The sequence below is a fragment of the Lagopus muta genome, chromosome 5, assembly GCF_023343835.1.
Source record: "Lagopus muta isolate bLagMut1 chromosome 5, bLagMut1 primary, whole genome shotgun sequence".
Taxonomy (NCBI): Eukaryota; Metazoa; Chordata; class Aves; order Galliformes; family Phasianidae; genus Lagopus; species Lagopus muta.
The window spans coordinates 3,568,787-3,590,597 of NC_064437.1; the positions used below are offsets into that span (position 1 = coordinate 3,568,787).

The window sequence follows — 21,811 nt, forward strand, 5'->3', positions numbered from 1 at the left end:
ATCTTCTTCTGAGCAGAGCCCTAGAAAATGCCTTTTTGGTGAACTCTATCAGTATTACCCTAGGTTACTTTTAAGGCCTGTGCAAAAAACCTAGATCCTCAGTGCCTTTTGAAGCCAGCACTGCCTTACGTGCAAAGTGGCACATCTGAGCAGCTGTGTTTAAAGGACACTACACTGAAACAAGTAAACCGTGCTGTGATGGTTGATTCTAAATTCTGAAAGTTTGATTTTCTTAAATAGCAATGACACTGACAGATCATAATACATGAGCTGTATTGTTTGCATCAACATGGGGGAAGTTCTTCATAGAGAGGGTGGTGAGGTGCTGGAACAGGCTGCACACAGAGATTGTGGATATCCCATCCCTGGAGGTGTTCAAGGCCAGGTTGGATGGGGCCCTGGGCAGCCTGGTCTAGTACTGGATATGGAGGTTGGTGGCTCTGCATGTGGTGGTGGGGGGCTGGAGCTTCATGATGCTTGAGGTCCCTTCCAACCCAAGCCATTCTGTGATTCTATTCTCTGATTCTACGAAAATATACTTCCTACAAAACTGAATTTGCTTATTAATCAAAGACAGTAGCACTAATATCTTAGCTTTCTATAAACTATATACAGAGCCTATCCCAGGAAGTAATAATCTATTTGTAAAAGGTTGCTTACCTTTAGTGACGTTTCCTGATAAAGGTTCCTTTTATAATCACCAATTACATTTAATATGCATGGCTACAACAGCACCAGCTTGTTCTATAGTGTACTTTATTCTGCATTATCAGAACTGCACTTGCATTCTTCATGTGGTTAAAGGGAAAATTCAGGTACTTTTAGTTACTTTTTTCTACAGGTCTCATTGCATCAACTGGATATTGGTTATTAGAAAATGAACTAAGTGCTGAGACTGCATTCAGGGCTCAAACATGGGCTGCTACTGGGACTTCAGAGCACCTGTGTGATTGAAAGGGCTCCTGCTTCTCTAAATTTCCCCTTTGAAACATTCAAACATTTTATCTGTTCTATCAATGAGGTAAATCAGTAAATTCTCCTAAGTCGGGTAGATTTACACTTCTAAAATCCTACTTAATTCACACGTTGGAAGGGGAATATGTCCTTGATTTGACTATAACTGTGCTCACACAAAGGAACACAGCTGGAGCAGTCTATAAAAATATTAACAACACAAAAACTGACAGAGTTGCTCTGCTACAAGCTTGTACATAAACAAGGACCAGTGAGAGCCCCATGCAGAGCTGCTACATTGTAGACTAAGAAAAGCAACACAATCAGGGGTTGAGAATGGTGCTACTAAGCGTGAGATGGGGCTGTTAATTCAGACTGATCATATAGCAGCGTTGCATCCAAGTGCTTTGTGTACATAAAGAACTTTTCTAAAATTCAAAAGTGTTCTGAAACTAAGATCTGGACAATTCAGCCTCCCTTAATAACACTGTATTGGGGACAAGTTGCTCTGCACCAAAATTACTGCTGACTTTAAAAGAACATACAGGCACTTTCTGAACTCAGATTAACAGCCGTGTTTCCAGCAGTCCTCTCACTACCTTTTCATGTGTGCATCTTCCCTACAACATACAACTTCCAAATCTCACATATGCTGTATATTGGGACCACTGTCCCCAGACAGCCTCAAACCTGTAGCTGTACGTGTTTTTCTTCTGCCAAATTATCAAATTCCATAGCTGTTAGTCAGACATGCCACCTCCCACTGCATCAGACCAACAGTCAATCACTCTCTTCCTTATTGTTCGATCAACGTTTCTATCTAATCACCCTCTTCCTTATTGTCTGATCTGTTTCTTCCTATGCACCTCATTAACTACCATTCAAACACATCATATTTTACACGACAGACATACTAAAAGTACCAGCAGCTATAAAAGCAATACTAGAAAATACATAACAGACCTCAGCTAACATTGTGCATTAAAAAGGTGCGTGTCACTGCCATTACTTCTATCCACACCATCAGTACTGTTAACCTCAACTACATAATCCATGGGAGCTAACCTAGCACTGGTGTAAAAGGAGAATGAGGTAGGAAATGCCTTGTAATCTCAGAAAAAAGAAAAGACAGGAATAAGAAAAGCAGTATTTCATCCTTACAAGTGCGGAATCCGATTCTGTAACAATAATTGTTTGTGCTGCTGACTTCCCTTAACACCTGTGACCCTGCCTGCCACGGCCTCATTGCCTGCTGGAAACTTGGCAAAAGACGAGAGAAGAGATATTAGGGAACCAATGCTACATCCTGAGAGAGGCCATAAAGTCCAAAGGTTGAACAGAATTGCCAGGAGCAGCCTGATAAACGAAGGAAGTGTGTGGCTCTGAAGAGACAAACTGCTGTGCCTGAGTACGTTGCGTTCAACCTCTGTGAGCTGCACCCCAATGTCCCACATGCCCTGAAGAACACAGTGAGGGGGACCTCTGGTGCTGGCCTTTCCCAAACAACCCCCTTGGATATGAATTATTTTAAGTCCCTTTCTGAAATGAGCACGAGAGCACTTAGCGTGCTGCACATGTCAGAATTTCACAGATCTTCAAGTTGAAAAATTCTCTTTGTAATTATTTCAAATTGAGCCAGGATGATTTGTTAATTTAATAAAAACAAAACAAAACAAAAAGGCTGTGTAAAGCCCCTTCTGAATTGGTATATTCAAGCCTTTTCCAAAATCTGGCTTCAGTAAAGAACTTGTCCTTAAAAATCTACCAGACTGTAACTAAGCCTGTAACTTGGCATGTGAAATAAATAAACCAGTAATCAGATCCTTCAGAGCCGTTCAATTAAATCTGTAGAAATATCTAATAAAACATTCAGCAGTTGGAGAGTTTTTCTCCAGAAGGTGCATACAGTAGCTATGGTTTCATGTTAGGAAGACTATGGGGCATTGGTAACCAAGTCCTGTTGCCCCTCTTTCCTATTCTTCACTCAGCTAATACTTGCAGAGCTTTTTGTGAAGCCACACCATCAAGCTAAGCAGAAAATGCTTTTCTGGCTTTCAGAACAAATCAAACCAAAAACACAGCATGGCCCCACAAAGAGCTGCGCGAGCACAAGCAAAGAGGCAGCGCAGGAATGGCAGCCAGGGGAGGAGGAAAAAGGACATGAATTGCTTTGAGCTCATATTGCTGCTGACTACTTTCTATTATAAAACCATAACCTAATACGCTTTCAAGACTACGGCTCTGAACTGCTTCCCACGGCGCATCTCCTTCCCTGCACAGAGCCCTCCGGGCTGCATGCTGCTGCAGAAACGTGCCTGTGCTGGGAGGCTTGCAGGCTCGGGCACTGCACTCTGTTACACTTTCCATTATTCAGAGGAGAGGATAACCCCAGCAGTGCTTGTAAACACAACGGCTTCCTCGAGAAGCAAAAGCCATAAGGGAGGCTTTCCTTGTAAGTGAACCGCTGGTCCTGGGAGGGCCGTCCTCCCCGGGGAGCTGGGCTGCGGGAAGTGGGAGCAAGGAACTGCCTTTTTAGGAGCGTGGCTGAGCAGAGCCAGGAAGCGCTGGGGCTCCTGCAGCAGCAGGCAGAGCCTTTTAAGGACAAACACAGGTATTTGTCCAGCCTGCTGTGAGAGCTGTGCTAGGTAGCACAGCAAAGTGTGGCGAGGCTCTGCCGGCCACCGGGCACAGGGAACCTCGGCCACGGCCATCCTGCACACTGCAGACCCACTGCTGGCCGTGTGGCACTTCCAATAGGCCTTATTAGGAAGGCAAGAAGCTTAATTAATCGTTTTCAGATCTGCAAAGCCAGATGGTTTGTGGGTGAACTGTACGTGATTTTAATGTGACATTTTAAGGCGTTCAATGCAACATCTTGGAGTGCGTCAGGAGTTTTTTTAACTACCTAAATGAGAGGGCAGGCTTTCAGAGGTGATGAGCAACTGGATTCTCTTCAGACTCCAACAGAAGGGGTGGGATACTCACAGCCTCACACATTCAGCAGGTTGCTTAAGCAAGTTTTAGGATCACATATGATTAGGGCTCCTTCCTAGTTGCCTAAAAATTAGTGCTACTGGACAGAAAAGTGTAAAGATTTGGGGTTTATTCATTTTAAATTACGTCTCTTTTTAGTATGAGTTTTATCCTTCTAGGGAGTAGAACAAAGTAATCCAATTCAGGCCAAATCCATCTATTTAGGATATATGGATAAGAGCCCCAAACATGACTTGTCCCATGTTGTTCTTTTTATTTTCCTGCCTAGCTTTCACGAGTAAAAAGAGGAGGCTGCAAGTAAAATTGGAGCTGCCCACCTAGGGATAATGCAGCATCTCAGTTCAGAGTATGAAATGGCAAACTGGAATTCAAGGAATTACCCCTATATTTTGTCTTCTCGGTTTCTCAAGGTTAATCTTTGATAATTGCCTGCCTCAACATGCTGAGCAGTGTGATTTTTAACCAAAAGTGGCATATTTTAAACCAGAGACATGTGAATGATTTAATAGTTTTTATCTATGCCACATTTTAAAGCCACAGATGACAAGCACCTGTTGTACATCACAAACCACTGTCATCATTAGTGCCTTCAGGTAATAGTCTCAGCAGGAAGACCAAAACTTTGCTTAATCTTGCCACATCCCACTTGCAACATACTGGCAAGAAAACATGGGTGAACTACTAATTACACATGGATAATCACAGGGCATTGGTTTCTAGGATTCTTTACATGAGGCCCATCGGGAGAAACAGGTACACAGACAACAGGAAAAGTTATGTTAACCAACCAAAAAATACCTAGATACATGATAAACTTATTCAGTAGGAGCTGAGACATCATGTAGGACATACTCCAATTGCTGATGGGGCTGGGACTACACTTCCACAGCTCTAAGCGAGCACTAGGTTAAGGCTACTTGCATAAAAGGAATAAAAGTTTTGACAGCAGGCTTCATATTGTAAATTCCTCCTTTAAAATGACCTGCTTGCCAAAGCAGCTCAGCTGCCAGAAAGGGAGAAAAGCAGGCAAACTATTCCCTTAAAAGCAATGACCGTGCTACGCTGCTCAGGTACACGAGGCATCGCTCCAGAACTGGGGAACATTGGCTCATTAGGAGCAATTAAAAAAAAAGCAACAAAAAACACCTCTGAGGGGATTTTAAAAACAACAACTTCCAAAAACAAAACATGCATATATACCACATGCATTTGTTTATGCAGCTGTAATGAGTGATGAAATCCATTTATGAGCTGAAGTCACAAGATTCTAAGCAGGTCTTTGTTTAATCTCAGTAAGTCATGACATTTCCCCACTACTTATAATAATGTGATTTGGATCAACATTTTCAAATTTATGCACCTGGTTTTTAACAGTGCTTACCCACTGCACTTCTCTGAGTCACTGGAGACTGAACAGCCTGCTTCTGAGCCACCACTTCAATTAAGCATCCTAAGCACAGATAGAGAAATCTTGAGTTTAAAATAAGCATGTCATGTTTGGATTCAGTATATATTCTGCAGCTCGCTCAAAATGTGACTATGCAACCTGCAAAGAGTGTAATCAAAATGAGACCATTAGTGGAATGAGTACTTACAGCATCAGCCTTTCTCTACCAAAAAGTTTTTCTAGATGGAAGCCTTTAAAAAACTTAAGAATGTTTTCTATAGACAATGGTTTCCTTCCAGCATCGCTGCTATGACTTGGAAGAACAAAATGATGAGAAGCACACCAGTGCTGCTTTCATTAATGCATCATTATGTGCTGAATAACAAAGGTAGGACAGAGTACACAGGAAAAAAACATTCAGTGCTCAGCTGGACTCTAGATTACATAGCTGTAACAATATAGGAATCAATACTACTGCATATAAATCAGCATCACATTTTTAGTTTTGCTGTTAAGTAAATTAAAATAAAACAAAAACCAACGCCACTGCTTTTGCCATTGCACCTCTATTTGCTTTCCAAACATATCTGAGGTTTTATGACTACCAGATCAAAACTAAATGCTAACATAAACAGAATGATTCTTCTCAGTCTTTCTTTTAAGAAGGGAGAACAGACCTGAGTCCTGATCTGGACAAAAAACAACCTATCTAATGTGCAAGAGCAAGACATCCCAGATGTAGAAAATGTCTCACAGCCTTCAAGGTTTGAATGAAAGTATTGCTGTCTCTACTCATTTCTCTATTCTGTTTCTCACCTTTTACTCTCAAGAGCTCCAAATTAGTCACGCAAACAGGTAGATTTTACACCATGTCATCAAATCAAGATGACAGAAGATTAGAAAAACACAAGGATCTTTCACCTGAAACATTTTGCTCCAAGCAGCCTCATTTACACTCACAAAAACTCATAAAAAAAAATTAAAGACAACATCAGCAGCTTGGACTCAAACTTGGGAGTGTTCTAAAGAGGCCAAAGCCAAACATGCATAACCAGCAAAGTCAATATATCACCCAATTGGCACAAAGAGAATATGTTCCTGTACTGTGATTTTTGTTTTCAATCTCTTTTTGTTTATGTAAGAAAATGTTATGCACTGTTGCCAGTGTTTTTCTTCATATGAAATCCTAAAATGATCACCAACATGAGGCAGCCAGGGAAGCAGTGGAACTTCTCAGATGCCCAGGGGCTCCTTCTGTGTCAGCTTCAGATGTAGATTTGGTACGATTTTTTGTTACAGATGAGCACTTGGGAAGAGAGATGATATTTGCAGTAGGACAGCACAAAGGCTTTGCTGACTTCCATTTTCTAAGGAGGGCTGCATCGCTCACGTGTATGCAAGCCTTGACATCAAGAATCTGTAATATTCTTATCGCCACATCACTTTGCACATGGGAAAATAAACTCAGATGCAATACTCCTACCTAAATTGGGATTATATTTTATATTCCTCCATTTCCAGTGTTGAGCTCAGTTATTTTCCCATAGGTTTTTGGAATCTGCTATACCAGTCTCCCAGAAAGAAAACGACTGTGACTACTTAAGTCAGAATACCAACTGGAAAACAAATATCAGAAGAAAATATTGATTAATACGCTAGTCTACATGAAGTAAATCCAGCTGAAAAGCTCTGAAAATGCACATGAAAAATAACTGTGAGAGTCTTAAGTAAACAGTTCCCTTACTGGATTTGCTGTAGCTGACTAAAATCTTTCTTCTCCATTCCACATTAAAGGAGAGCCCTAAAACCACATTTTGCATATTTCATTAGCTCAAATCTTTTCTAACCTGGTTCCCAGGGCAGACCAAGTCTAATAAACTTTTTAAATGAATCTAACACTGTTCTAAAATAACAGCATTAGAATCCGGTGGAGTGTGAACAACAAGGCTATCAATCAATGAGTATCTACTCTTATTCCCAGACCTTGGATGGAATTCTAAACAATTTTGGCCCCTAAGATTCACAATTTACTGAGCCTGAGCTAGCACAATAGCTTCAGTAATCAGTGTTACCCATCTCACGCTTCTGGCTGCTTTCATCACAAAGAATTACACATTTGGAGAAGAAAAACATTTTTGTGGCCGTTTAAATAAATCACAGCCGAAAGTTTGTAGAAGGCCAGAAAGCTAGGAGTTACCCTGTTAGAAACAGATTAGTGGGCAGAGGGCAGGTGAGGTGGTCAGAGGTGTATGGAAAGTATAATCTATCAGATTGATAGCACCACTATGTAGATGGCACAATGGTATCTTATCTTCCCAGCCCTGCAACCAAAATAAACCACATACAAGTCTTGGAGCCTGATTCTGTTGTCTTTAAGTACACACCCCTTAGGGTGGTGACCCAGGACACACCACACATCTTTTACTTCATGTAAGACAAAATCAAAACAAATATAATCAGTATTTTTCCTTTTTGGACTCTCACAGAGACTCTTTGATGTGTTTCCCCTAATCGTTTGGTCTTTTTAATCACCACACTCGGGGGTTTCTCTGAGATTATTATGGTCTAGGTTTTTACGTAACCTCTTCCAAGGGAGCACATTCCCAAGCTCCCAACACAGCAACTGCTGAAACAGTACACAGCAACTCTACACCAAAGAATATCTTGTCCAAATGAAACCAAAAGGGAACTTTAGATGAGTACATTCTGCTTAGGTTGGAATTTTGGCTCAGATACAGGAGTTCACGCTCCTGGTCTTGCAGAAAGCAGCACTAATGGAGATACTGAAAATGAAAGTATCTCTTCTAATTCAAAACTGAAAATCTGGCCACTTCTGTAACATGCTTTTATGCTCTGGGAAATTTTACTCACCTTTACCCATTCAGGAAGGGGAAATCCTCGGTGCTACGCCTCAAAGGGGGGGTTGTCACTCACTGACTAAACACAGGATTCCACCAGCAGTACAATTTAGGATCTATGGTATAAAACTAGCTACATTTCTAGCTTCTAGCCAGCTGCTCACCAGTTTGTCTTTGGAGCAATTATTGTGATTAACGTGTAACTTCAATTCTCTTTATCGATACTCCTATTTACACAGATAATCCTTAAGCAGATTACCACAACATTTTCAGTATTACCTAAGAGGTTCACTGGCGTGCTACAGTTCTGAACTTTAACAGGTCCAACAATAACAAAATGCCTAAACTTAAAATAGGCACCATGCAAAACCTGCATAACTGGAACATGTATAAAGTGCCCTGTATGCAGCTGCCAGTGGATCTGTGAGGTTCTGGAGTTAATTTCCATTTATCAGCTAGGAGTTACTGACACCCTGACACTCAGCTCTGTTGCTCTCTGCTGTCGAGACCTTGCACATGGAGGAAGAGAGAGGTAAGACAAGAACTGGAGACATCTTTATGTGGGAAGGTGCCCTGCTAAGAAACTGCTTACTGAACCTGACAGCAAGTGCACAAATAACATAGCAGGAGCATTCAGATGTACTCCCAGCAAAGGGAAGGACGAGGCAGTGACAATCAGAGCTATTACAAGACAAATACAAATTAAAGACACTGCCTTTAATCTCCAGGATACTAAAAGATTTTTTGAGAGCTCCCAGTGTTTGGGGGAGGGGGAAGGATGAGAAAAGGGAATGGGGGGACAGGAGGCTCTCCTGAAACTTTTCTTACAGTTTGTATCACCCTTTTGAGGGGGGGGGAAAGAAAAAGTAAGCCTAGAAAAAGCAACAGAGGATTTTGAAACTATCAGAAAAGCTTCTGGTTGATAAAACTTTATAAAAGGTAGCTAACTCTTTGCAAAACTTCCCATGAGGCCTCAAAAAGCACCCTGGGCACACTTACATAGGCAGCTTTGCATATGAAGCGCTGTTTGGTTCAAAAAAACAATTGTGTATTTTTACCACTGTGGTTATTGCTGTCAATTGCCCCCCGGTTACTGATCTGTGAGAAGCACAAAAAGTACTCAAAGCTACCACAGCATAACTACTGATGTTTATGGGATTTTCTGCATTTCTCCTTCTTACCCTGAGACTTCAACCTGCTGGTGAATGCTGCCACATACATTGCCTTTGTTTATCTGTTCTGTTTACCTCGTGGACAGAATCAGCACTCTAGCAAGAAAACTGCTATTGCTTATGCAGAATTTCCTTAAAATGAAAGCTTGCTGCCCATTAGCACTTCCCAGAAAGGTATACTGCTCTATCACCGCCCATATCAAATTCAAGTGCACAGACATGTTTACAGTACGTGCGGCAGCTCAGATAGGCTGGGCTGTTGCAATCCTGTTGCAATCCTGAGCAGAAAAGTTAACACTGGCATGCTGCTCCCACGCCCTCCCCTCTTCAGGCTTTACATTAACTCAGTGACACCCTGCTAGGCACAAGGTTTATTTACACAACACAAAGTCTTGAGACGAGCCTTTGTTTGACTACAATGTTGACAGGCTCGTGGAGCGCTACTGCCTATAGCAAAGGTGCGCTAAGAACCAACTGCGGACCACGTGTGAATGAAAGGTTTTGAAAGCAGCTTGATTGAGTTTCCAGATGCAGCACAATTCTCCTTTAGCCAAGAGCTGCTGGGACAAACTAGAGAAGCTCCTGGCTCTCACAGACCAGGGAATTGCACTAAGGCAGTGGTTCTACAAGGATTTTAATCCAGCGTATGCTGGTGACACTCTGAAAAGAAGGCAATTCCTCCTTCCCTGGCCATTCAGGCTTTTTGCTGGGATAAGATTTGAACTGGATGCATTTCCCAAAACGCTTCACCTCATGGTTGTGTCAGAGCAAGGGAGGGGACAGCGTGGGAGCAGGAAGAGGGCAGGACTGCCTCTTTTGTCAGCAGTGCAGGCCAAAAGCACTTGGGAGCTAACAACACGGTAAATTGTGCTGATTTACATCTGCTCCTTGGTTTTCCTAAAAATTGTTGCTGTGCAATTTAAAACATAGATTTATGTAAAAGCTTGCAGGAAAGCTTAGGGGCAGATTTGCTGGGCGGAGTGTCCAGGGGAACTGTAAGCCTCACCTTTGCAGCAATGCCCTTTCATGCGAGCAGGGAGTGACTGTTCAATTCACTCTCTTCCCCAAGGGGTGTGAAATGCAGAAGAGTTCCTGTGTTTCACGTGGTATCTTCTTGTCAATGTTTTGGACTAAGTATCAAAACTCTGTATTCAAAGAAACGGTCTGTGTGATTTTGGGAAGGTGTTGAGCACTGCGCCCCAGCTTCCCCATACTGGGAAACTGAAAAGTATTACTTTCCCCTACCCAGATTTTTGACAGTAACAACTCCAAATCATCGTCAGAACTTCTGACAGTGGTGGGAAAAAAAATACATTAACACCTTTCCCCTCCTCTGCTTTCCCCCTCCAGCTTCCCCCAACAGCAACAAAAAAAAGTCCACAGCAACTGCAGGAAGATATTTGGGCAAAGTGTCAGAGAGTGAAAATGGCATAAATCTCAGTGCCAGGATGTGCTCTACACGTTCTAAATGCATTACAAGGCTGATGAATTAATAAAAATGTCAATAGTTGATATCCTAAAAGCAAACAGGACCACTAACAAATATTTTATGCCAATAAATTAATCCTAGGTATTCTTCCAGATGAAATTCCATCCCTTATCTGTACCTATTTCCTTACTGCATTTTCATAGCATTCTTTTTCCCCACAGAAAGGGGATCTTCATGCTTTACTACAACTTCAGTTATGACTGTTTTACAAGCAAGCAAAGCAAGCCAGAGAAATGCAAAAGTAACTTAAGGTCATTCAGTGGGGAGGCAGAAGCAGGGGAGGTTGTGGTTGTATCCCACTTGAGTTTACTCATTTCTCCTGCTTTTTCTCCACACAGAAAATAAAATTACTTCTCATTATACTTGTGAGGTGACATTAAAGAGGTGAACATATTTTTGCTTCACCTTGTAAATTCTTTTGGTTGCCTTGAATTGAATGTATATTCCCAACCACTAATGGTACAGGGTTAGGTAGGTGTTTTGCAGGCCAAGAACATAAATGTGAAATACACTACTGTTCTTATTAATATTTGTAAAATCATCCGAGGCTGAAATTGGCTATCATTGAATTGACCTCAGATCTTTGACATAAATGCCTATTTGAAGCACTTGGCAATAGGTTGTAAGCATCCACACCCAGAACATCTTTGCCTGGGCTTGCAGATTTGCCAGCCACACATCTTTTCCTACACTGACTGTAAGGAACGCAGTGGCTGGAAGAAATCAGCACCAAACATGCTTATGTAGAATAAGGCTACTTTGTACCATTAGCTCCTACAACATGTGTGCTTAACCTCTCTCATGTGACTCACCTGAGTCCACAGCCTTGGCAGAACAGAAGCCTCTGCAAGTATGTGCACATTACAGCTGGTACCCAGACCTCTAAATACCATGCAGTCCTTTTTGGAATGTCTTTCTAGTTATGTTCTCTGGAAAAAAACAACAGCCAAAGAACCAGCTGAATTTCAATTAGCTGCCATCACAGCCCTCAGGCCTTTGCTTTATTGTTGCCCTTTTATCCTCAAAATTTTCCTTGATCTCATGAGCTTGTTTCTAATATATTCAAATATTATGGCTTTTTATATGTTTCATATGTTCTCAACAGACTGTGTAAACAGTCCTGCGAGCTGACCAACGTGTCTGCCAAATGCACTGCCTGCTGTTCATGCAGTATTTCCTCTAGCACATATGTGAGCTGTGCTCCTGAAGCCACTGCACGTAAAATGAACACAGGTAAGGATCAGTACTACCTGGGCAGAATTTTCCGTCAGTGCCTCATCTCTGAAACGAGGGAAGGTACAAATACTGCAGTGTCAGTGACTGCACGTGACTTTTTACTGAAGAAAAGATGCAATAAGTGCAATTTTCAGGGTTTCAAGTGGCCTGATTCTCCTCCTGCAGAAGCCCTGAGAAGTGCAGTGGACAAGACCAGGACATTTCCACTTCAAGTGGGAGCAGCCAGCACAGTGGGGACTGTGTGACACGTCAGCTGTGCTCAGAGATCTGCCTGCTTACTATTCATCAGACAGGACTGAGGAAGAGTAGCACTTCAGCAGCATCTTACCCACAGATGAAGTCTTTAACTCTCCTTATTGTCCTATCTTTCCTCCTCTGTGCCCTTTCCTCCCTACAGTGCCTGCCTTAGCTGTTTGGCAACCCTCACTGCTCCCACACCATGACTCCAACTCAAATGACTGTCATCCAGAGGGAATGTTTCCATTTGAATGACATGAGCAGGCACTCGGTAAACTTCCCCACAGGCTCTGCCACTATAATCCCTGGGAAGAAGCAACCTGCAGGACCTACTTTCACTGTTCAATGCTTTCTCTGTTTATTGCTACCATTGTCAGAACCAGAAACATCACTCAAATTCACACAGGAGTCCTTACATCTGTCAGCCACCAACCACTGGTGATACTCAGCATCAGAAACTCGCTGTCCATGCAAGCCTGAACCCGTAGCTTAGGGAAGGGGAGCTTGATTTCTCATTGGAAATTCCTATGCTCTGTGGTGCTCTATACAAGGCATTTTTGGTGTCATGCTGACTTGCTTCCTTTCCTTCTCCTGTTGCAAGCACTCCTTTATCCCAGGTTGCCAGAAGCCTACTGTTCCAACAGCTGCTAAGACAGAGTGAGGTGTCAACTTTGACGAGATGCCAGATTGCTTATTAATTAAAAAGCCAGGCATTTTGTATCCATTCTGAGACACTAATCAAAAGTAAACTATTTTATCGACGGCTCCCAACAGTTATATCTGGTTATTCTGAGGTATTTGGTCACAACTGGCAACATAACTCAATGCATTTTGTTGTTCCTGCTTACTTTAATAAAGATTTATCAAAATACCAAAAGGCCAGAAAGCTCATTTCATTTCTGCACAGTGAAATCATGCCTTGGTTGTATCTGAAAAAATGCACACTTTTGTTGGGATCTTTGTCCTCAAACACAGTAAATATCTTTTCAAAGGTGCTCATCTGCCTCTCCAGCACTCAGCATTAGTATGCTTCTATTTGTATGTTAATTTTTTTTTTCATACTGCTAGCCACAACCGAGCACTGCCTTCTGCTTCCCATATGCCACATGTCCTCCAGTGCCTCCTGTATAGCTTACCTTCAAACTCACTTCACTCTCTGGGCTCCCACTGTTGATCAGCTGCCTTTCTGCCAGCCTTGGTCGTGTGTTGGGGATTGCTGAAGTATAAGATCCAAAGGATAGGAACTTTGCCCAATTCTCTGTTTCTCAGAACACTGGATATGCTGTGGGATAGGAATAATGAACATAGAGGCATTAACAGCATGATATTTTGATTTGTAAAGCCCTAAAATTCCAAGGGGAGCAATACCCTGGGATCTCTTCACCTCTAAACAATGTAGCTAGCTTCTATTCACCAAGGTTTTTCATCAAAAATTATGCAAATAAATACAGCTGTTTGAATAACAAAAAACAGCTCATAAATGATTTGAAAATATACTTTTGAGTAACTGCAGTGATAACTCAAAGCCTCTATGAAGCTAGCAAGGAATGGAAAAAACGGAATAACTAAATAGAAGGTCATCCTCTCCACTTTAGAGACAATCATATTACATCTTTCACTCCTTTTTTGCTGCACACAAAACACCCAAGGTTTGAAATGCTCCAACAGTACTCATCATAAAATGGAAAAAGAAAACCCAACAACTGTTTTTAGTGGTTCCTCCTTCACTTCTATACTCTGTTTACATCCAGCGTTGCTGTCATGCCCCAGAGGTAACCCAACAGGTCTTGCAAAGTCTCCTAACTTTGCCCCACCTCCATCATTCACAATCTTGTCTCTGTAACCTACTCATTTTCCTCCATTCCACAAAGTAGTAGTTTCAAAGAAATTCACAGATTAATTAAAATGATTGGTGGGATGAGTAGGTGAGGGGGACAGGCTAAAGGGCTTGACAAGAAGAAAGATGAAAAGGACTAAACGCATGTAGCTTGGTTATGCGATGACTAATTGAGGGTGGAGGAGATGGACACGATACTCATTTACAAGTGCTTGTAGTTCCGAGGAACCCTTTTCATGGACAAATGCTAGCTCAGGACCAAGTGTTCTGCCTTGTCTTACAGATCTGGTTTCAGGGTTCTTCACATCAAGCTCAGAGACCTCCTGCGCATTCACACCTCTCCCTTGGACCCTCAGAGATCATTTTTTAAGTTCAGCTCTCAGCCAGACGCAGTTCCTGGATCCCCACGAGGCCACGTGAGCCGTGGTGAGGGCAAAGAGCAGAAGGAGCGGCCGTGGGGCCGGAAGCCGGGGGTGGACGATGTGGCGGCTCCGCCACACCTCTTGCACTGCAGGCTGAGGTGGATTTGAACCGGCCCTGAGAACACACCTTGAGGAACTCCTGTGAATTATTTTTACTTCCACTTACCCCAAGGAAACTCTGCTCCCTGTGCCCTCGCACCCCTGGCCTCTTTCACCATGCTCTGATACAGAACACAAAAGAAATACATTTGCTCCTTCTGCCCATTCCAACTCTCCCCTCCCTCAGCAGGGCAGACGTGCTCTGTAGCACTTCATCCAAAAAAGAAGCTGCTGGAGAAGGTCCATGGATTCTCAGCCTTACCTCACCTCATGCAGAGGTGAAGCAGGTATCATGTTGGAAAGCACGAAGGGGGTCAAAAAGCAAATAAATGAAGGAGAGCATTTATAACAATAATGCAGAAACTCCTCTGTCATAATATATCTAAGCTTAAAAAAAAAAAATATATATATATATATATATTCTGCACACAAGCAAGCACTTTCCTTCTGTCAGTGCTGTTTCCAATACAGAAACAGTAAAAACCTACTATTTTTTTTTTTCTAATAATCCAGAAATAAGCAAAAAGCACCTGGGATACAGGCCTGCAACAAACCAACCAACCTGTTTATTCCTGGACACCAAATACAGTGCAGATGGATGGAGTACGTATAAGAAATTTTAATTTGTCTTTGAAAAGCCATTTAATTATTCAGATTATCTGATTGCCTCAGTCAATCTCATATTGATTGATTAGAGAAATTTATAAATCAAAACCTGCATTATGCTGGTCAGAGCATCTGCCTCTCACAGCATCAGAGATATGCAGATTCCTAATTTCCAGTCCCTACCCACGGGTTTAGCTTACTGGGACATGTAAATGGCCATGGTTTATAAATGGGCCGCTAAGTGTTTTCGTTCTACTAAAGGAGTATTTGCTTAAGGACATCAGGAAAGAGGGGAAAGCCCTCAAGTAATAGCTGTTTAATAGACCAGAGCACAGCCCCAAGCTGCCAGCCCCTCGGCTGACGGCCATGGAGGATCACTGTGGCTGCACGCACGGGGAGCAGCGCTCAGTGACTCAGGTGGGAGCCGGGCGCTGTGCTGAGAGCTGAGCCGAGATCCCTGCCCATGGCCAAGCACCCGCCTGGCACTCATTCCCTCTTGGGATCAGAAGGCTGAAATCCCCTCAGAGCAGCAAAGAGCGTTGGTCTTGGGTTTCAGAGCTCTCCTGCTACGCGCAACCTTTACGGGCAAGCTGGCTGTCTATTACCTGGTAACCTTTAAGCGAGTAGTAATTAACATAATGAGTGGACTGATGGGTGTCCCCTATAGCTATGGGCCTCAGTAGCAACACGTCTCTGGCAAACTGGAATGTCTAGTCCTGAACTGCACCTTTGTAAAAGGAAGGAAGTAAAACTAAAATGGGCTGGGGATAAAAAAAGACCAAAGAAATGAAATGACTTTGAGTGAATATCTCCAGCCCGATCCAGCACTCACTGAGGCCAATGAAAATTCTGCACCCATACAGGTGGGGATGATGTGGACAGGCTGTAAGGGCCCACTTAACCAGGCTGGAGTGGTTAGAGCTACACTGACCAAGCTCCCTGATATGCAGAATGAATGCGGCTTTCTAGGACAAAACAGATGTGCAGAGGAAACAAAAGGACAACACTTTGACAAATTAAATATGTCAACAGTTAATTGGAACATCCTTTGTCGGGGTTATTTGTTTATACAGAAAACTGACTAAAGCAAAAGACTTGCAACGGTTTCCTACGTAACAAAAGCCACACACATAAAAGCCTTTTAGTATAAAAATCATTTTAAAATAAAAACCTCCAGACAACAAAATGTTTAAAATTCACGTCTTGCCTTTCTCCAGAATTTCTTCTTTGCACAGACAAGCCCTTTACATGGATCAAAATGGTATGCTGACACAACAGAGCCGGATCATTCACAGACTGTCTAAGTGGGAGTGTGGGCACAGCAGGAACATCAGGACAGCCCCATCAGGCCCGATGAGACACTCTGCAGTCCTAAGGCACACAAAACCAAGGCACGCACGCAGGAGTTTTGCCCTGGGATGCTCTCCCAGACACAAACCATTTGCAGCTTTGGGATTTCCAGAGCCAGAGATTCACTGCACTCAATAGCCCTTGAGAGACTTCTCTCCTGTGACTTCATCTAATCACTTTAAAACCCTTCCGTCTGCACAGCACCCTTTTGCCAAGGTGTTCCACAGCCCAACAGCTCTGCAAAGCAATTTCTCTCGTTCATTCTGAACCTGCCATCTGCCAGCTTTGCTCGGTGTCCTGTGGCAGGAGTCAGGCTCTGGCCTCTATCTATCTTTTATGTAAAGCTTAGGACAGAGCTAGGAAGCTGCTTCTAAAACTGATGACTTTCAGCGACTTCCCTACACACATGCAATAACCTCTGCTGAAGCTACAGAGGCAGCCAGGCAGCTTGAATTACCCGCACAGAGGTGCTCATTGCCTACGTGAAGGCTGTGCACACACCTGCAGCACACACCAAGTCCCACATTCGTGGGCAAACTGTACACCACAGACTGCTAGCACAAACCTACAGGGGTGCGTGGATTGGCTGTGTGATTCCAGCACACATGGGCACATGGGTGAAATGAATACAATGACTGAAGTCAGGTGGGCACAGCAGGGGGACCGGGAGGAGATTCTATAGAAAAGGGAGTAGTAACTTCTATCAGTGCATTCAGACATTCACTTTTAATTCACAGCTTTTTTTGTTGTTGTTTATTTCATTGTTGCTTGCCATGTTGTAACAGGTAATTATGTTGTTACGTCTAGAAAAAAATAGCACCGGAGAATTTTAAAGCGCATTTTTAAACCAAGACTTAAGCTTGTCAGCTTGGCACATCATACAAAGCGATGGAACCCGGCAGCCAGCAGCAGGACTTGTTGCCCCGGGTTCCCGTCCCGGCGGCACGCCGCGGGCAGCTCTACCAGCTGAGCTGCGAGTCGTTGCGGTCCGGAGGTGCGCCCCGCAGCTCTGCAGCAGCACAGACCTCCTTCCCCGACCGGATCCCTCCATCTCCCGCCGTTCCCCCCCATGCCAAGCTGCGCTCACGCACTAACACCAGCACAGCGCTCTGCAACCGGGAAGCCGTCCCGAGTTTAAAGAATGACTGTAGGGAAACCCATCCCGAACCCGGCTCTCTTCCCGTCAGCTTTCTCCCGTTACTCCGGGGAGCTCCCGACCCTGGGAACGGACGCGCCGTTCACCGCGGCGGCTAGGGGAAGCCGGGGCTGAAGAGAGCCGGGCGGCCCCTCCTCGCCCGCCGGGGCTCGCCGGGACGGGAGGAGGCGAGGTGGAGCCGCCGCCACCTCGGGCACGCCCGCCCGGCGCTGGGCCCCTCTGCGGTGCGGGGGCGGCCCCACAGCGCTGCGCTCCCGCCCCGGAGCGCCGCAACTCCCCCCGGCCCTGCCTGGAAGCGGCGGCGGCGGCAAGGAGGGGAAATCACGTGAGGGCTCCCCGGAGCGCCACCTCCAGGGTCGTACCACCGGGAGGCGGGAGGGGAGGGGCGGCGGGCAGAACTGCGCCGTCGAACGGAGGAGCGCGGCCCGCCCTCCCCCGCACGTCGCACCTCGGCCCCGTGCGGCAACGCAACGCAACGCGACGCGATGCAACGCAACACGATGCAATGCAATGCGCGGGCGGGGGACGCGGCGCGGGGCGGCAGTGCTGCACCCCGGCACGGCGGCGGGCGGGCGGTACGCGGACCGTGAGGAGGCGCCGACGGCGGCCAACCCCGCTCGAGCTCGGGACGCGGTAACCAGATATTCAAAAACAATACGTCAGCCCACAATGCCCCGGGCCGCCGCCAGCATTACCTCATCCCACAAGGCCCCGCGCCGGCGCTGAGAAGCTTCTAGGGGTGGGGTGGCCATGGCGACCGGCTGCTATGCACCGGGCCGGGCCAGCGGCCCGCCTCCCCCGGGAGAGGCGGCGGCAGCCAATGGGGAGCCCGCGGGGTGACATCATGGGCTATTTTTAGCGGGCTCCCGGTCGCTGATAAGTGAAGGGCTGCACGCCGCGAGCGGGCTCAGAGCGCGGGGCGGGCGGGCGGCAGCGCGACTGAGTCAGCCGCCGGAGCGGGCAGGGCCGAGCGGCAGCGCGGAGCCGGGAAGTACTCGCGGCGGCGGCGGCGGCAGGAGCGGCCCGGCCCGGCGGCGCAGCGCGGCGAGGCGAGGCGGCCCGGGAAGCGCGGCGAGGCCCGGCGGGCCCGGCCCGCGCCGGGAGGAGCGGCGGCGTCCCGGCTAGAAGTAAGGCTCCGCGCGCTCCTCACCCCAACCCGCGCGGCCGGGAGCGCTGTGGGGCGGCGGCCGGGACGCTCCAGCGCGCTGCCGCGGCTCCCGGCGCCACTCCGCGGGCTCTGTTCTATGAGTGCAAAGATGGAGCCTACTTTCTACGAGGATGCCCTGAACGCCAGCTTCGCGCCGCCGGAGAGCGGCGGCTATGGATATAATAACGCCAAGGTGCTGAAGCAGAGCATGACGCTGAACCTGTCCGACCCGGCCAGCAGCTTGAAGCCGCACCTGAGGAACAAGAACGCCGACATCCTCACCTCCCCAGACGTGGGGCTGCTGAAGTTGGCCTCCCCGGAGCTGGAGCGGCTCATCATCCAGTCCAGCAACGGGTTAATCACCACCACGCCGACCCCGACGCAGTTCCTCTGCCCCAAGAACGTTACCGACGAGCAAGAGGGCTTCGCCGAAGGCTTCGTGAGAGCGCTGGCGGAACTGCACAACCAGAACACGCTGCCCAGCGTCACCTCGGCTGCCCAACCTGTCAGCGGTGGCATGGCACCTGTGTCCTCCATGGCCGGCGGCAGCAGCTTCAACACGAGTTTGCACAGCGAGCCCCCGGTGTATGCCAATCTCAGCAACTTCAACCCCAACGCGCTCAACTCCGCACCCAACTACAACGCCAACGGCATGGGCTACGCGCCGCAGCATCACATAAACCCCCAGATGCCCGTGCAGCATCCCAGGCTTCAGGCTCTGAAAGAAGAGCCTCAGACTGTACCTGAAATGCCGGGGGAAACCCCTCCCCTGTCCCCTATTGACATGGAGTCGCAGGAGAGAATCAAAGCCGAGAGAAAACGCATGAGAAACAGAATTGCAGCGTCCAAATGCCGGAAAAGGAAGTTGGAAAGGATTGCCAGGTTGGAAGAAAAAGTGAAAACTTTGAAAGCCCAGAACTCAGAGCTGGCATCCACTGCCAACATGCTCAGAGAACAGGTTGCACAGCTTAAGCAGAAGGTCATGAACCATGTCAACAGCGGGTGCCAGCTAATGCTAACACAACAGTTGCAAACGTTTTGAAGAGACTGACTTAAATAGGAACTGTGATGTTGTGGTATAACTAAACAACAAACCAAAAGCGGCGGCCGCGTAAAGCTCACGGTAAAAGCTGAGAGGCTGCGAGTCCTGCCTGCGTGCTGCAAAGCGCATGTGTGGAAAGACTGGCGAGCCTTCAGCTTGAGTTGGTGAAGCAGCCAGCACCGCTCCGAGGAGTGCTGTTCCTGCTCTGATGAGGCGTCAGATCTTCGTTTAACATTGACCAAGACCTGCATGGACCTAACATTCGATGATCATTCAGTATTAAAGGTTAAACTGCAATAGAAACTGTAGATTGCTTTATGTAGTATTCCTTAAGAAAAAAAAAAAAGGCGGGAGGGAGGTTTGTGGGAGGCTGATAAACAAACAAGAACTGTTCTGCCTGCCTTCAAGTAAATGGTGTATGTACATATCCTTTTTTATTTTATTTTATGAAAGTTGATTAATGTCAATAAACTACTTCATGACTTTGTAAGTTATTTTTATGTTGTTCATTTGGGTACTGCCCAGTATTGTTTGTAAATAAGAGGCTTTTTTTTAGCACTCTGAGTTTACCATTTGTAATAAAGTATAATTTTTTTAATGTTTCTGTTTCTGGAAAAAAAAAAATCTAGAAGGTTCTATTATATTTAAGAAAAATAAAATACTTAAAATGCATTTCCTCCTCACACTTTTTTCTTCTTATTATTATTATTTTTGCCAGTACGGGAGTTAGGAAAACGCCCTTTATGCTGAACTCTAAAGGGCAGGGATTATGTTAAACTCGCTCTGTAACTACAGGCATGTCCTGGAGAACGTGTGAGGAGGAGACGGAGGGGGGGGAAACCAGATCCTGAGCACTGAACAAACAGAACTTTTTGAGTTGTCTTGGAGTTGCAGTTGCTAACCTTAACCTGAGAGGAGTGCTTGTGTATTGTGGCCCTGCTGGGGCAGCTGACTTCGGCTTTAGGCAGGCTTTAGATGGTAGGAAGCCTGTGTGTGAGACTGCTCTGCACTTGTAGCTGGCTGCCTGTGCTTTTGCATGCTTTTTATTAAGCTAATGCCCTCAAGCAGGATCAGGCGAGAGGCTGTTTGCTTTTCTTTTTAACAAAAGTGCTCTAGACTTCAAAAATAGAAATATTCACCTTCATTCCTGTGTGCTCTTTCCACAGTAAAAGGCAATCTCTGTTTATAGTTGTGAAAATGCTGTTGTCGGTGAGGAGAAAAAAGCAACAAAAACAAAAAACTTGTTGTCTTTGAAATCCTTTCAGCTGTTACTGCAGGTTCTGTTTAGCAATAGGAAAACTGGGAAAACAATGTAGCAGGAAGTGAAAAGACATGATGGCAACTTTTCTGGTGCTTCCCATGTATTTTTAATATAATCTTGTTTCTTAGTGCAACAATGTAAACATCTACCTTAGAGGCATGCTACTCAACTGGTGGGGGGAATGATTTTGATGCCACGCTTTCCAACATGCGGCACCCAATTCATTTGCTTCAATAGCTACAAATCTGAGGAGAGAACAGATGTTCTGTTTGATGCTGATGGCCAAACAGCAAAGAGCAGAAGCAGAAAATACTACAGACTAATTACTAGTAAAGTAATGTTATTAAGTTTTTTAGACAACCCTAATCCATATTCTAAGGAAAAAAAAATGTTTATCTGCGGTGACAGCCATGTGTAAGGTTGCATCACAGACTGCTGAGAGCAGACCACTTACTGTCAGCATAGAGATACCCTGAAACTTCCAACTGATGTGCATCCAAACATCAGTTCCTCACAGGAAGCACGGAATTATCTTTCTTTTGACTTTTTTTTCTTCTGCCCAAA

At 45.4% G+C, this 21,811-nt stretch overlaps 2 protein-coding genes and 1 long non-coding RNA gene across 4 annotated transcripts in view; 2 read left to right on the forward strand and 1 right to left on the reverse strand.

Annotated features, from left to right (window-relative positions):
- The window catches only part of FGGY (FGGY carbohydrate kinase domain containing), a 281,489-nt gene that overhangs the window by 239,218 nt on the left and 20,460 nt on the right, over positions 1 to 21,811 (reverse strand). The window contains exons 1-2 of one of the 2 annotated variants that reach the window (XM_048946341.1): positions 13,464 to 13,609; positions 11,667 to 11,783 (exon numbers count right to left, since the gene is read on the reverse strand). The gene's annotated coding sequence lies outside the window, so the exon portion shown is untranslated. Of the gene's footprint in view, positions 1 to 11,666; positions 11,784 to 13,463; positions 13,610 to 21,811 lie in introns of those variants that run through there. The other variant, XM_048946340.1, reaches the window with a different exon arrangement.
- LOC125693902 (uncharacterized) lies at positions 8,528 to 13,268 on the forward strand. Its single transcript, XR_007377296.1, has 3 exons — positions 8,528 to 8,725; positions 11,960 to 12,087; positions 12,256 to 13,268. It is a non-coding gene; the product is annotated as an uncharacterized LOC125693902 (long non-coding RNA).
- On the forward strand, positions 18,710 to 20,584 carry JUN (Jun proto-oncogene, AP-1 transcription factor subunit). Its single transcript, XM_048946366.1, has one exon. The coding sequence runs from the start codon at positions 19,042 to 19,044 to the stop codon at positions 19,984 to 19,986; it is 945 nt and encodes a 314-aa protein (XP_048802323.1). The 5' UTR covers positions 18,710 to 19,041; the 3' UTR covers positions 19,987 to 20,584.

Bases quoted from the DNA above. Each gene is read 5' to 3' on its own strand.
- JUN (XM_048946366.1), top strand. From the start codon at position 19,042: ATGAGTGCAAAGATGGAGCCTACTTTCTACGAGGATGCCCTGAACGCC.